At 45.5% G+C, this 15,347-nt stretch overlaps 1 protein-coding gene across 1 annotated transcript in view; it reads right to left on the bottom strand.

The window, feature by feature from the left end:
* Positions 1-5,542: 5,542 nt before the first annotated feature.
* The window catches only part of crata (carnitine O-acetyltransferase a), a 14,803-nt gene continuing 4,998 nt past the window's right edge, over positions 5,543-15,347 (bottom strand). Inside the window, exons 6-14 of the mRNA XM_069721955.1 lie at positions 14,525-14,699; positions 13,640-13,818; positions 13,072-13,172; positions 12,794-12,913; positions 12,576-12,698; positions 8,842-8,977; positions 8,602-8,664; positions 7,522-7,659; positions 5,543-7,378 (exon numbers count right to left, since the gene is read on the bottom strand). Coding sequence (XP_069578056.1) covers positions 7,163-7,378; positions 7,522-7,659; positions 8,602-8,664; positions 8,842-8,977; positions 12,576-12,698; positions 12,794-12,913; positions 13,072-13,172; positions 13,640-13,818; positions 14,525-14,699 — 1,251 coding nt within the window. The 3' untranslated portion in view covers positions 5,543-7,162. The remainder of the gene's footprint in view (positions 7,379-7,521; positions 7,660-8,601; positions 8,665-8,841; positions 8,978-12,575; positions 12,699-12,793; positions 12,914-13,071; positions 13,173-13,639; positions 13,819-14,524; positions 14,700-15,347) is intronic.

Raw genomic sequence — 15,347 nt, 5'->3', positions numbered from 1 at the left:
GCCACAACATAAACGTGGAGGCCATCAGGACAACACCTCTAGTATGGAGGCAAAAAGGTCATACATTTTGAATTAATCATCAACTGATCCCCTAATTACTAAATCAAATTATTACCGAGAACCAAGAGCACTTATATTTTGAAATGCTTTACCTCTAAATTTTGTGATTTTGTTTATCACCAATATCAGCATTAATATGGAACTCATTTTACACATCAAAGTATTCCACATGTTAAAACGTGTGAGGTCTGATAAATGTCTGATAAATGTCCGCTGAGTCAGCGTCAAGCAGGGCTGAAAACTACAAGATTGAAAATGAAAATAAATCTGTCAATGTGGAGTTCCAAGGCGATGAGGCCAAAGCGATATTAGCCACTATATGAGAATAACACACTTGAATCTCCAACCAAACTGTCTGCAGAATAAAACAAAGCATTGTCGGTTGTGCTGCAGCTTGGATCCGACTGTACTGTGACAGATAGACTGATGGAGCACTTCATTAGGAACACTGTAATAACACTGGCTCGGGCTTCTTGGTGTTATGGACTCCACAACTTTGTTTTTCTCCTTTGAGATTCTGCTCCATGTTGATGTGATTGCATCGCATCACTTCTGATTTGTCAGCTGCACATTAATGTTCTACCACATCCAGAAGGTGCCGTGTTGGATTCAGATCTGGTGACGACACCAAAATCCACTGAACCATGTCACGTTCACAAAAAACAATTTGAGATGACGTCGTAATGCTGAAAGTAGCCGTCAGATGAAACAAACTGAGGATATAAGAGGATTAACATGGTCAGCAACAATAGTTAGATGTGCTGTGGCATTCAGAACATGATGGATTGGAGTCCAAGTAAACATTCATCACGCTGTCACACCAAGAGCAACCTGGACTGGTGACATGAGGAAGCTTGTGTCCATGTATTCATGCTGTTGATGCCAAATGCAGAGTGTACTGAACCCTCATCACACAGAGTAATGCTGTGTTCCAGATGATTATACTTCCCCTAGTTCACTAATAAATGCTGCTCTTCCAGGTTAGGACTCTTATGCAGGAGTTTAGACAGATTAGAGTTGTTTCGGATTTCACACTGACAAGAACTGAGCTCAGCATGTGAACACATCACCCTCCAACATATCTGTATCTTGAATCATTTCACCCAGAAATCATTTCACCCAGCGTGTTTTCATGCCCTCTATTTAACACCCTCCATAAACACGCTGGTTCTTCTGTGCATCTTCTTTACGCCTGTTTCTTAACAGTGTGAACACACTGGTGCACTCAAAAACACTGAGTTTTAGTACTCAAGTACAACATCTGGAACACAGCATATATTGTTCCAGCCTGTAACTGTGGAGGCTTGTGAGCCTGTTCCCGCTGCAGTGCCCACCGCCTCAGGTATGGTTTTACTCTACCTTCCCAGCAGGTGATACTCTAGCTTCCCAGCAGGTGATACTCTACCTTCCCAGCAGGTGATACTCAGCAGGTAAATACGTTTTTGTTCCTACGTTCCAGTGACATTCGACGGATTTCAGATCGCGGGTTTCACACTGCAGGTCTCTGTCACCAGGGGGGTCTGATTAACGGCAAATACCGAGAAATAAAAAAGGAACAGCATTTATTAACAAGATCAAATTCCTTCTACCAAAAATAGGAAGAGCTAAGTCCTACTTACAGCCGACAAATGTACAAGCCCCGTAGGTCGTTCTGTTGGTTTCACATTGGACATCAATGCAGTCGTACGATGGCTGGTCCATGAGCACAGTCAGGGTGTACGTCTGATCGCTGCTTCGGGTTGCGTTGTAGTTTAATTTATTATACCTAATTGCGTCACCATAACCATCCAAATACATTTTGAGAAAACTTTCCCCCGCCGGTAGAATGCAACAGAAGGTAGCGTTGCTGCCAGCCTCAAACACTCGGTCCCGCGGGTAAACCTGCTGGTTCCCTGGAAGAGTTTAACAAGCACGACCGTAAAATGTGAAATAATGACCAAAAACAAAAACAAACTGAATATTGAGAGATGAGATGAATATTAACCAGAATCTTGTTCGCTTGGGCCGGTGTGGTTCTTGTATCGGGAACTGATCCCACCAGCTCCACAAAGAAAAACATCTGCAAATCACCAAAGGATATTTTAATGGGAAAACAAAATGTTGCACAAATCAGGTTTAACTCTTGACTTTGATCAAGACATCATCAGCTACAGGAACAGTGGTGCAGCAGGCCTGATGGCAGCATGGCCTCATCCCATGTTGGTCATGAGGGATGAGCTGACTGAAGTTCAAAAATACAGATACACCAGTAAAATGTAGTGCAGAGCTTCAATCCGTGGCCTCAGTGAGAGTATATTCGTGGTGTACATGTACACTACGATGTGTTCTGAAATAACACATATCGAACAATATCACTTTTACCATTCATGTGTTTGTGATTTTTCAGTCAGCTGCTATTGACAATAGCTGTAATTACACTGTAGACGAGTTGTAATTCAGCTTGACATATCAACCATAAAATAACGTTGCACAGTTCATTTCATTTCATAGCACCTGACACCTTTCCATTCATCCCAAGCTGCATTTATTTATTGGTATTTTATTTTATTTGTTTTTGTGTATATAGTCTGTGTGTGTGTGTGCGTGAATGAATTTATTCATTGCTCTTATTTTTTTTCTAAAACAATTCTTTTTTATGTATCTTATTTTATTTAATTTTATGTATATGTATTTGTAATTTTTTTTCATTATTGTGTGCACCTTTTTTGTGTTTCTATGCTGCTGTGACAACTAATGTCCCCACTGTAGGATTAATAAAGTCTAAATCTAATCTAAAATCTAACAATTCCATTCTGACTCATTCCTGGTCAAGATATCTTTCATTTAATTTTCAACGTATCTACATGGTCCTGGTTTTCACAATGACGTAGTACATATCTTGAGCTGTACTTTTCAACAGTCAAAATAATGTTAAAGATTTCTCAAACGAGTTAATAGTCATGATTTAATTGTAGATATATATTATGAAGATATAAATATTTTGATGAGCGATATCTCGTATTTTCATCCTGCCAATTCAAAATGATTTTCTTGAATTGGAGTTTTGAGCAGGCGACAGGAGGTTGCAGATATCTGCAGGTATGTCAGATGATTAATTTCTGCAACAAGAGGATTAGTTAATGGCATAACTATCTTAAGCACAACAACAACCACCAATACTTTCTGCTCACGCCTGTTCAAATGCTTCGCTGTACCAATGTTCAGTGGGAAGCTTTGCATGAGCACAACGATTCAGACCACAGGAAGAACGGCGCTGTCCATATCTGAAATGTTCCTTTTGACCAGGGATAATTGAATGACAGATACATGAACACATATCCAACTAGTCTAACTATTCAATCTTAAAATTGCTTCCCGTAAGCGACAAAGATCTTCTTTACAGCTGTCAAGAATATCAGAGACCTTTTGTACCTGTAGGCTCTGAAGAGTTAAGAGAATGACACACTCACCGTTTTCTTCTCCACTTCCATGTTGTGTGCTCTGAGAGAACAGCGAGAGCAGAAATAACCATTCGATTATCATAACTGTCCGCATAATGACTGTTTGTGGGCGGTTGTTGTTATTCCTCGATGGGGAACTCCTTCACGGATTCAGCTGTTACAATAGGTGTGACACCGGTGGAAATAAATGTCAGCATCAGTCCCTGAACAGCAGATTCCTGAAGCGTTTTCATGCAAAATGAAAATATTCACAAGAGGTCCGGCCAGGTGTTACAGCTCATACAGAGGCAATGCTTCTACTGTGGAAGGCTTTCATGGCTGAGAACCAAACAAAGAACAAGTCACAGTGTCAAGTTACTCGCTGAAGCCACACTCCTTTCAGAAGCAGCCAAACCCTCGTTCTTTGGAAATCCATTTGCTGCTTGAGTTCATGATGGTTGTGAAATCCATGTGGACTTCAGGGCAGGAAATGGAGCCACTGCGTTCTCGTAACTGTGAGTCACAACAGCCAGACCAGACATGAAAGAATCTAGTGATGCTTGGACAAGAATTCACAAAAAGCAGTTTCAATTTTGATTTATTTATTATGTGTCATCAATTATAGTGATTATGGTGAGGATTCAGCAACCAGACCAACTTCTTGAAACTGTTCTCTAAGAAAAAAAACACTTATCCGGTTTATAGTCTGTGATCCAAAATCACATCAAACAAAACACTGGAAATAAAAAGCTCGTAACGTTGAACGTCTTATCGCCACAGGTGCTGCCAGAAGGAGCGATATGGACATGTTTTCATCTTCTGGTCCTGAAGAAGGATCATAACAGTAGAGTGAACATTTTACTTATTTATATGATTGATTTCATAAAGTCACAGTCAGTCACTTCTGTACACATCCTGTTAAAATCCTTTAAACCAGCATGTGGTGGAGCAAACGGACGCTTTGTCTTTACACACTTAAACATGCATATTTAATACTTTAATAAAGCTTCACTATAAAACACTTGGGAGTAAACGCATTTCCATGATTCCCTGGAAGCCTTCATTATTTATACATGCTTACTGGGTTACTGATTCTCTGGACATTTCTGGGAAGAGATAAGAGGATGAAAAATGTGGATGTGGTGACTCAAGGGAGGGGGGGGGGGGGGACTGTCTGTTTTAAGTTGTCAGAAAGAGAAGTGGAAGGGTGAAACAAGGCTGACAGCGATGAGCAACAGACAGCCCCCCCACACACACACACACACACACACACTCACACTCAGAGACCACATGCGTCGAAGCTGAGGAACGTCCTGGTGTCGTTACCCTCCGAACCCCTGAACATAGAACAGGACTGTCCTCCCACGTCAGGGTTAAAGGTCAAACTCTTACTATGAACCACAGATTGACCCTCACTGGCTCCAGCACTGGTGCTCAGCTTCTGTTGTTGTCAGAGTCTGAAACCTTGTTGGGAATAAAGCTGATCTAGTGTTGGAGTTTCAGCACAAACACTCATCAATATTTAAAACAGTGCAATATTCAGTTTACACATTTTTTATTTCTACTCAATCATTTGTTTATTTTCGTACAATAACCCAAGCGCTCCGGCTTTTATGTCTTCTGAATGTGTATTTTGGCTGTTGATGAATGAATGTGTATTGTGGTGCTGTTGTTCTTTATATGCACTGATCATGACAAGCACTCTTAATTTCATTGTATCATGTACAATGACAATAAAGCTTTCTATTCTATTCTATCAATGGCGATCGGTTAAAGGCCGCTCAAAAAGTTTCAAAATGAAGTCTGCTGGAAGCTGTGCCCGGTGTCCCTTCTATTCCCCCGGTGGGTCGGCTCCCGCCGGGCCACAGGGAACGGGCCCAGTGAAAATCTGCCACTGTGTTTTGAACACCAAAAACATCGACAAATGAATAACATTCGAAAAATAATGACTAATTGAATACTAAGTGAAGGAGCTGAGTGTCTGCTGCGGTGTGGTTGTATCAGAGTAAGGTCAAAGCACTTCTATGCTCTGTTCTTTAAATAAATACACAAAGGAAAAATAGTGCTGAGCAATAAGTGAATTTAATACATTTAAATACATTTCAACAGCTCCATCTCTGAACCTGTACCAATCACATGCCTCCTTGTTACTGGACAATTGCCCTCCATGACTATCCTCACAATTAAATATGCTTATTTTTTTTTAATTCATAATCATTTCATCTCTTGTGTTAAACTTCCTGTTAACAGATTTTAACAGAATAAAACAGTCGAATGTGGCGTCACTACCTGATTGAGATTCATTGATTCTGCAGTTAACAAGTGATGTGTGTTTTAATAATGAATTTTAAGCTGATTAAAATTTTAAACGTTGCAGTAATATTACAACATTTTGAACGCGGTAAATATAAACTGATTTATTTATTTGAGGGATTCGATTCAGATTTTGGGGACAGAGACACCGTGACAGAGAACAGTGCAAAACTCAAGAAATAAAATGATCGCACATTAATGAATAAATCCAAAGACCTCGGAATAACACTGCACACCGAATGGAGCAACCCATGTGTACAGACTAATGAAGGTGTTAAGTTTTGAGCCTTCTAATACCGACCTTCAGGGGAAAAACTAAAACAACTGAAAGGATTCATCACGTAGAAGATCAGACAACAACGCTGGAATCTTTGTACTCAGCAACTGAAAACGGATTATTATTAATCAGTGTCAGAAAAAGTAAGAATGCTCCAACATACGTCCATCGTCCTCATCATAAGAGTCCAATCAAGAGCTCTCTGAAAAGTCCAAATTTAAGCTCAAAATTCTCAAATTCCTGAAATATAGTATATAACAATAATAATACAAACAATGTACTCGTGTCAGAATAAACCCAATTGGCAAAATCACTTTGTGTCTTTAGTTTTAAAGTATAACATTATGTTTGCAGTATTTTTACATTAATATAGGCAGTGGATTGATGTGTATCTGTACTGTTATTACGATCCTCTTTCATTATATTGTCTTGCTTTTACAAATTAGAGTGAAATCGATCAAAGTGAAGCAACATGTAACCTGATGCAGCGAGTCGTGTTTAAGGCACACGGTTAGAAACCAGGCTGAGAATTCACACATAAGACTTCGTATCACAAATCTATTTTGGCTTCAGCTAACCATTCATTTCATTAGCGAATAGTTGTCCAATAACTTTTATACAAACTGTTCATCACACAATTATAAAAAAAAATGTCTCAAAAATATTTTGTCTCATCAATGATGCAAAAATCCAAAAAATATTCACATTTTCGAACCCTTGAATTTTCGCTTTGAAAAGTGATGTAAACAAAAGGTTGATTTGACTGATCGGGCCTCGAAGCAACTGATGGTTGACTTTGATATTAAAATATGCATCCGCATCGTTAATGACATCATTTCTTATGGAAAACGTTGTCATGTAGACAAGCGTTTGATTTGGCTGACGATGTTTCAGAGCTACGATCTGAAACAGAAACGTCTGAATGTGGTTATTAAGTTCAGAGTAACAGCACCTGTCAGTCATCACACAGCATCTATCACAGCATCATTCAAAGAGCACACATGGTGAGAAACTGGTTAAACTGATCCTGAGCCGGGACGTCCGAACGCCACTCAGCAGCTTCCGCTTCCCGTACGCGAGTTCGTCTTCAGAGTTACAGTTTGGCTCTCGGGGTTTGTTCCAGCAGCGTCCTCATGTCCAGCAGGGCGTCCTCCACCGCCGCAGACAGGCGCGCCGCGCTCGTTTCTTTGCAGGAGTTGAAAGACGACACGGCGAAGTTGATGTGTTCGTTCATGGGGTTGTAGCACACGCCGTACCCGTTGGGCACGACCGGGCCGAAGCACATGACGCAGTCGGTCTTGGACGGAACCTGGAAAAGAAATGAGAAAGTAGAAGTTTAGGCAGCGACCAGGTTTGGTTATAGTGACGTACTGTCCATCTATTATCATCGATTACAGGGAATTACTGCTGTTCTGTGTCAGAGGAACATAGTTCTGTGCTGCTCGGTGATACCTGGCTGGTCGACAGCTGGTAGTGTAAAGCTTTAGCGTATGCGGGGTCTTTGAAGATCTCGGGCACGGAGAGTTTTTCCTCAACGGCCTGCATCTTCAGGCCCAGCAGATGTCTGTCGATGGCCTGGCCGCTGATCGCCTGTGAAGGAGACAACCGATATACCTGCAGTTATACAACCAGCGGCTCCGAATGGGAACGAATCACCTTTCAGCACCGCAATGACACAAAGCATGAGGCCAGAAGACCACCGGAGCGGGTTCAGGACACGTTTCTGGCCGTCCTGGAGCCCAAAGTCTGCAGAGACCTGAATGTGTCCCAGATGCTTCCCGGCCGATCTCATGGAGCCCGAGTGGATCGGCCGGAGGAAGAACGGAATAACGTGCTCAAATGCTGGTGGACGAAACCTGCAGAGGATTACCGAAGACTCGAAGCTCTGATTGTTGCTAAAAGAGCTCCGAAAAAGTTCTGAATACTTTTTTTTTTTTTTTAATTAGATATTTTAGATGTGGATTTAAAAAAAACATCTTTCTACTTTTTCGTTATTGAGTTCTGCCCGATGGGAAAACATGACAATTTTATCAACTTAACATGAGATTTTTGTATATTTGCTGCAGCAGTGCCAGAATAAACTACTGTGTAAGTTCATGGTAAAGAAGGAACATGTCATTCAGTGCAGTGGTTCTCAAACATACATGTAAAACCATGTAGCAGAAAGTCAGGTGATATTTGGACACCTGTTGAGATCTCTGCTCAGTAGGAACCGTTCTTTCCTCTCGTTTCTCGGCCTCTCTGTCATGTGACCTTCCTTCAGACACCTGCTGGTGAGTCTTCAGCTACAATACTTCCTCTGAACATCCGTCGCTCTATAACTGCTCAATGTGGCAGCTACCAAAACTGGCTGCAGCTGCTTGGTGAGGCATGATACCGTGGCAAAAACCAATGCCCACACTCTGACTTTCAAAATAAAAGCCCTTAACCCCGTGGGAATGAAATGAGATGAGATTCATTAGACACACAAACACTGTGGTTGGTTGGGATGTCTCCTCTTGAACTCTGCTGTCCTGGGCTGTGAACACTCACCATGTTGGTGTAGGCCCGGTGGGCTTTCACAGCTTTCTCCATGAGATCCACCTTCTCTGTGTTCTGTGCACAACAGAAAGAACACATCAATGTTTGTTTTTAACAAAATGAGGTCGATCTGAAAAGTTGACTTGAAACTGCACGTGTAACGTTAAAAGTCCTGAACATGAGAATCATCGTGTGCGGCGTCACTTTGTGTTCGGGCCGACTGATGAAGCGCAGAACCGCTCGGGTTCAGACCTTCTTGTTCAGGTCATCGAAGGCTTTGACGAAGGAAGCTGAGGCACTCGAAGCGGATCGGATCGTATCTGTACGACCCAGTCGGTACATACGCAGGGAGGCGCTTTCATAGGTGGAACAGCAGCGCTGGTACGTCCTGCCGAGAGCAGAGGAGAGACGCTGTGAACAAGCTGACATCAAACATTAAGATCACCATGGAAACAACGACATCTACCGACAAGCACATATGACTTCTGAGAGTAATGGCCGGGAACAAACGTTCCCTTTTGTTGCAGCACTCCTCACTCAGGACATCACGACCCGAACCTTCACGCCAAGGACACGGGCCCTGCCCGGCGTGTGCGTGGCATGTGCTTGGCGTGTGCGTGGCATGTGCTTGGCGTGGCATGGGTGTGGTGTGTGCTTGGTGTGTGCGTGGCATGTGCTTGGCGTGTGTATGGCATGTGCTTGGTGTGTGTGTGGCATGTGCTTGGCGTGTGCTTGGCGTGTGCGTGGCATGTGCTTGGCGTGTGCTTGGCATGGGTGTGGCGTGTGCGTGGCGTGTGCGTAGCATGGGCGTGGTGTGTGCGTGGTGTGTGCTTGGTGTGTGGCATGTGCTTGGCGTGTGTGTGGCATGTGCTTGGCATGTGCTTGGCGTGTGCGTGGCGTGTGCTTGGTGTGTGTGTGGCGTGGGCGTGGCGTGGGCGTGGTGTGTGCGTGGTGTGTGTGCTTGGTGTGTGGCATGTGCTTGGCGTGTGTGTGTGTGGCATGTGCTTGGCGTGTGCGTGGCATGTGCTTGGCGTGTGCTTGGCATGGGTGTGGTGTGTGCGTGGCATGTGTGTGGTGTGTGCGTGGCATGGGCGTGGTGTGTCTGTGGCATGTGCATGTGTTTGCGTGGCATGTGCTAGGCGTGTGCGTGACATGTGCGTGGTGTGTGCGTGGCATGGGCGTGGTGTGTGCGTGGCATGTGTGTGGCATGGGCGTGACGTGTGCTTGGTGTGTGCGTGGCATGTGCTTGGCGTGTGTGTGGCATGGGCGTGACATGTGCTTGGTGTGTGTGTGTGCCATGTGCTTGGTGTGTGTGTGTGTGCCATGTGCTAGGCGTGTGTGTGGCATGTGCTTGGCGTGTGCGTGGCATGTGCTTGGCGTATGCTTGGCATGGGTGTGGTGTGTGCGTGGCATGTGCGTGGCATGGGCGTGGTGTGTGCGTGGTGTGTGCTTGGTGTGTGTGTGGCATGTGCTTGGCATGTGCATGGTGTTTGTGTGGCATGTGCTTAGCGTGTGCATGACATGGTGTGTGCGTGGCATGTGCTTGGAATGCGCTTGGCGTGTGCGTGGCGTGTGCGTGGCATGGGCGTGGCATGGGCGTGACACGTGCTTGGTGTGTGCATGGCATGGTGTGTGCGTGGCATGTGCTTGGCATGTGCTTGGCGTGTGCGTGGCATGGGCGTGGTGTGTGCGTGGCATGTGTGTGGCATGGGCGTGACGTGTGCTTGGTGTGTGCGTGGCATGTGCTTGGCGTGTGTGTGTGGCATGGGTGTGCATGTGCTTGGTGTGTGTGTGTGCCATGTGCTTGGCGTGTGGGTGGCATGTGCTTGGCGTGTGGGTGGCATGTGCTTGGCGTATGCTTGGCATGGGTGTGGTGTGTGCGTGGCATGTGCGTGGCATGGTGTGTGCATGTGTGCTTGGCGTGTGCGTGGTGTGTGGTGTGGTGTGTGTGTGGCGTGTGCATGGCGTGTGTGTGTGTGGCATGTGTTGGTGTGTGCGTGGCATGTGCTTGGTGTGTGCTTGGCATGGGCGTGTGTGTGTGCATGGCGTGTGTGTGTGTGCTTGGCATGTGTGGCATGGCATGTGCATGGGCGTGACATGTGCTTGGCGTGTGCGTGGCATGTGCGTGGTGTGTTCGTGGCATGTATGTGCTTGGCATGTGTGTGCGTGGCATGGTGTGTGCGTGGCATGGTGTGTGCATGGCATGTGCTTGGCGTGTGCGTGGCATGGGGTGTGCGTGGTGTGTGCTTGGCGTGTGCATGGCATGGTGTGTGTGTGGCATGTGCTTGGTGTGTGCGTGGCATGGGCGTGGTGTGTGCATGGCGTGTGCTTGGTGTGTGCTTGGCATGTGTGTGGCATGGCATGTGCGTGGTGTGTGCGTGGCATGTGTTTGGCATGGTGTGTGTGTTGGCATGTGCGTGGTGTGTGCGTGGCATGTGCTTGGCGTGTGCATGGCGTGTGCTTGGTGTGTGCTTGGCATGTGTGTGGCATGGCATGTGCGTGGTGTGTGCGTGGCATGTGTGGCATGGGCGTGGCATGTGCTTGGCGTGTGCGTGGCATGTGCGTGGTGTGTTCGTGGCATGGTATGTGCGTGGCATGTGCTTGGCGTGTGCGTGGCATGTGCTTGGCGTGTGCGTGGCATGGTGTGTCTGTGGCATGTGCTTGGCGTGTGCGTGGCATGGGTGTGGTGTGTGCGTGGCATGTGCTTGGCGTGTGCGTGGCATGGTGTATGGCATGTGCTTGGTGTGTGCATGGTGTGTGCTTGGCGTGTGCGTGGCATGTGCTTGGCATGTGTGTGGCCTGGCATGTGCTTGGTGTGTGCGTGGCATGTGTTTGGCATGGGCGTGACATGTGCTTGGCATGTGCGTGGTGTGTGCGTGGTGTGTGCGTGGCATGTGCTTGGCGTGTGCATAGCATGTGCTTGGCGTGTGCGTGTCATGGGTGTGGTGTGTGCATGGCATTTGCTTGGCGTGTGCGTGGCATGGTGTGTGGCATGTGCTTGGCGTGTGTGGGGCGTGTGCAGACATAGTAGACAAAGAATAACAGAGTCTTCCCCCTGGTAAATTACTGCTTCATCATAATAAGAGCCTCCATTAGGTTTCTGCTATGATCAACGTGACCACAGATCTTTTCTCAGAATCTCTCGCGTCTCCTCGTTTCTCTGTATGATGAAAGGCTTCGTGACTCGAACCCTAACCTGTTCACCACTTCAGGGTGGAAACCATCGCTGTGTTCCAGGTGACAAACTTCCCTCCGTACACTAACTAATAGTGCTCCTCCATTTCAGGACTCTGTAGAGCAGGAGGTTAGTGTTGTGCACTGACAGGAAATGACCTCATCATGTGACCACATCACCCTCCAAAATATCTTTAATTATTTTACCCAGAAATCAGTGTGTTTTTGTGTCCTCTGTTTAACACTCAGTAAACACACTGATTCTTCTGTCCAGCAGCAGCAGTGGAAAAGAAACATGTTGTGTTCAGGAACAGCTGCAGCTTCCTCACACACTTACTTAGATCATTGCTTATGTCGGTGACTCCGCCCCTTCCTCTACGGAGCCAAGATGGCGACCGTTTAGGGTGGAAAGTGTCCAGAGTTTCACGTGAGGTCATCATCATGGTACTGGCAGTGTTCTGATGTTTCTGTACTTCACAGTGTGAACACACTGATGTATGTTTTATTACACAAGTAGAACATCTGGAACACTAGTACAACATCTGGAACACTAGTCGAACATCTGGAACACTAGTACAACATCTGGAACACTAGTACAACATCTGGAACACTAGTCGAACATCTGGAACACTAGTACAACATCTGGAACACTAGTACAACATCTGGAACACTAGTCGAACATCTGGAACACAGCACATGTCTCCACCTTAAACTGTAATGATTTATGTAATGGGACTTGTTTTTGTCCCCAAAAGGAGGGAAAGAAGGAAAGAAGTGGATACAGTCTGTCTCCACATAACCTTTGACCTCACCTGTAGTAGGCTAGCTGCAGTGCGATCTGTATGAAGGCATCAGGACTCATGTTGTGGGCTTTTGGGACGTTTTTTCCAAAGTGGCCAAATACAATAACTCTGACGTCCAAGTCTCGGGCCAATCTGTGGTGAAAGGATGTCAGGATGGTGAGACACGGTCACTCGGCCTCGTGGCTTTCAGGATGAATATGTTTACGTGTGGTAAAAGCTGCCGTCACGTGTTCATGTTGTTCTCGGCCTCCTCGATGTCCTTCTTCATCTCAGCGCTGATGTTGAAGTGGAGTTTCTGAGGCGTCTGCAAAGGCACCGAGGGAGACGTCGGCATGTCAGTCTTCCTCCTGATTCCACACACGAGAACAAAGACATGATGTGACCAGAGTAGTAAAGACCTGACATCATCATCATCATCATCATGACAACACGTGGTTTCCTGTCTGTGGTAAAGCAGCCCACGCTGTGACCCATTGGGAGCCTGAATCATCTGCTGCCTACTTACGAGTATTCGACTACGTGGTCGATCAGGGCGACGATGGGCGGGCCCTCGGCGGGGGCGTGCTCGTAGATCGCACCGCATATCCCATCTTCTCCAACAATAAACTGAAAGAGAACATGAGAAATATTCAGGGAGCAACACAGAAAAAAAACATTTGCATTGAATTCCTGGTCCACACGCAACGTAGTGGAGCTCAATGTCCTAAAACACCCGAAACAGTCACGCTGCTTGGTAGTGGAAGGTGAGTCCCATCAGGAGGTACCCGGCCACTTCCTGTTATTGCAGATGGATGTATTGGGACAGACACATTTTGGTTCCCTCCACTACCTTAACCCAAAGCTTGCTTTTTCCAACCTGCATTTTGAAACTGATTTCTTTTTTTTCTTTTTTTTTTAAATAAGCCCGACATACTGACAGACGCCCAGTTTACCTGGTCATACAGGTAAATAAGTAGATACAAGTTCGAATGGAAAGAAAGATGGCGGAGCAGGAGTCTGAGCCGGTGCAGGAACATGAGTAAATGTGTTGGAAGCATCGTCTGCAGTATGTTGGAGTTTATGACACAGGTCACCTGCAGCGTCTTGTCGAACCAGCGGTTGGCGCTGTTCCACCGGCTGCCTCCTCCGTGCAACATCTGGACGGCCGCACAGCTGCGGTACGTCTCGTCCGACGCTGGAGGCGTCGCTCCGTCCAGACACAACGTGAAAATGCTCCTCTGGATGGCCAACACCGATTCTTTGTTGGTCTTATCTGGAAGCATAAAATACACATCAAGCAACATATGGAATAACAGTTTAATCCAGATGAAGACACTTTGTTTTGCTTCTATTTATAGTTGCCTTCATAATTTATTGGGATGAATTGCAATTCCTTCCATTTGTGTTTTATCAGTTTGAACTCTACAAATTCAATTCTACCAAAGTTCTTGTGTTTCGTATTATTGATTTCATCTCACTGTTGCACTTCATGGAAATCAGCCATCAACCACTTCTCCTGAAACAAGCCAAAGTGTTTGGTGTCAAAAAAACTGTGTTTTACTTGACACAGTTTAAAAGCTTCTTTCATGTACACCTCTTCACTCCTGAACCCTGCTCACCTCTTCACTCCTGACACCCTCAGGGAGGGGTCACATATCTGACCCCTCCCACACGGGGAGTCCCATGTTCCCATCAGGAGCTGCAGCTGGTCTGAACCATGACCGAGGGTCATGTGGGTCATGTTACGCTACATGTTGGTGATGGAGTGTTTCTATGCCGGTTTAATAGGAGCGTGATTTTGATTTTGATTATGATTATGATTTATTATTATGATTTTGACGGTGCTGAAGATATTACTTTTGGGATCTAGAGATAGTTTAATATTAAGATATTATTAAGATAGTTTAACTCCAGCTTCCAGTGACAGTCAGCAACGGTTCCAGCATTCTTTCCGTGGTGTCAGCGGTCTGTGAACTCACCCTGGATGAGGTTGAGGTAGGCCTGGCCCCAGGAGTCTCGGTGCTGGGTGGTGAGGATGCCAACAGGCTCCTCGCTGGTCTCCGGTGAAGCGCTGCAGATCCTCTCCAGCTGAACACACAGCTGGTCTGAGGTCAGTGGAGTCCCATCACTGCTGTACACATCCAGCACAAAGAACTGTTCTCAAGCAGAAGAAACACATCGAAGACGAAGTCAGGTTCGGTTATCCAGATGCAAGAACAGCTTTAAAATGAGAAGCTGATTAATGCCGGCTCTGCTGCTGTTGCCTGGTTACGGCGCTACGTCAGTTTTCAGACTATTCATGTTGCTTCCTGAATGCAGCGCTGCAGAGACGTGTCAGATGTTGGTGAGCAGCACCCTTCACATCTCGGTGTTCCAGTTACATCTCTTGATCAACACCTGTCGTCTCTGATTTGTTTTTAGCTGTCGTATTGTCATGTGAATCAAAAATGTTGAAACAGCCCTCAGAGGGAGGCTTACTTTCAGAGGACTCATATTACAGCTGCTGCGAATACAATTTTGTTTCTTAAATCAAACTTGTGCAGATGTTCATATTTAGTATTTTCTATTAAACATCAGGATACTGTTGGAAGCTGAACTGACATGAGGAAGAGTAGAGCTGGCTACCAGATACTGATGCCTTGACTTTGATATTTTGATACCAGTTTTATAAAATCCTTTTTAAGAAAATAAAGAATAACTTTACACATTTCAGTCCAAATTTTGACATTTTAGGAAGTTTAGAGCTGGAAACTGTAACGGGGATTTCTTTTAAAGCTACTTCTAACACATCCCCCTGAACAT

This window comes from Brachyistius frenatus, unplaced genomic scaffold, assembly GCF_029030835.1.
Source record: "Brachyistius frenatus isolate BFR_SWC_R1_liver_20210118 unplaced genomic scaffold, ASM2903083v1 Contig_279, whole genome shotgun sequence".
NCBI lineage: Eukaryota > Metazoa > Chordata > Actinopteri > Embiotocidae > Brachyistius > Brachyistius frenatus.
Note: the sequence above shows the minus strand (reverse complement) of the source record. Positions and strands in the feature narration are given on the sequence as shown.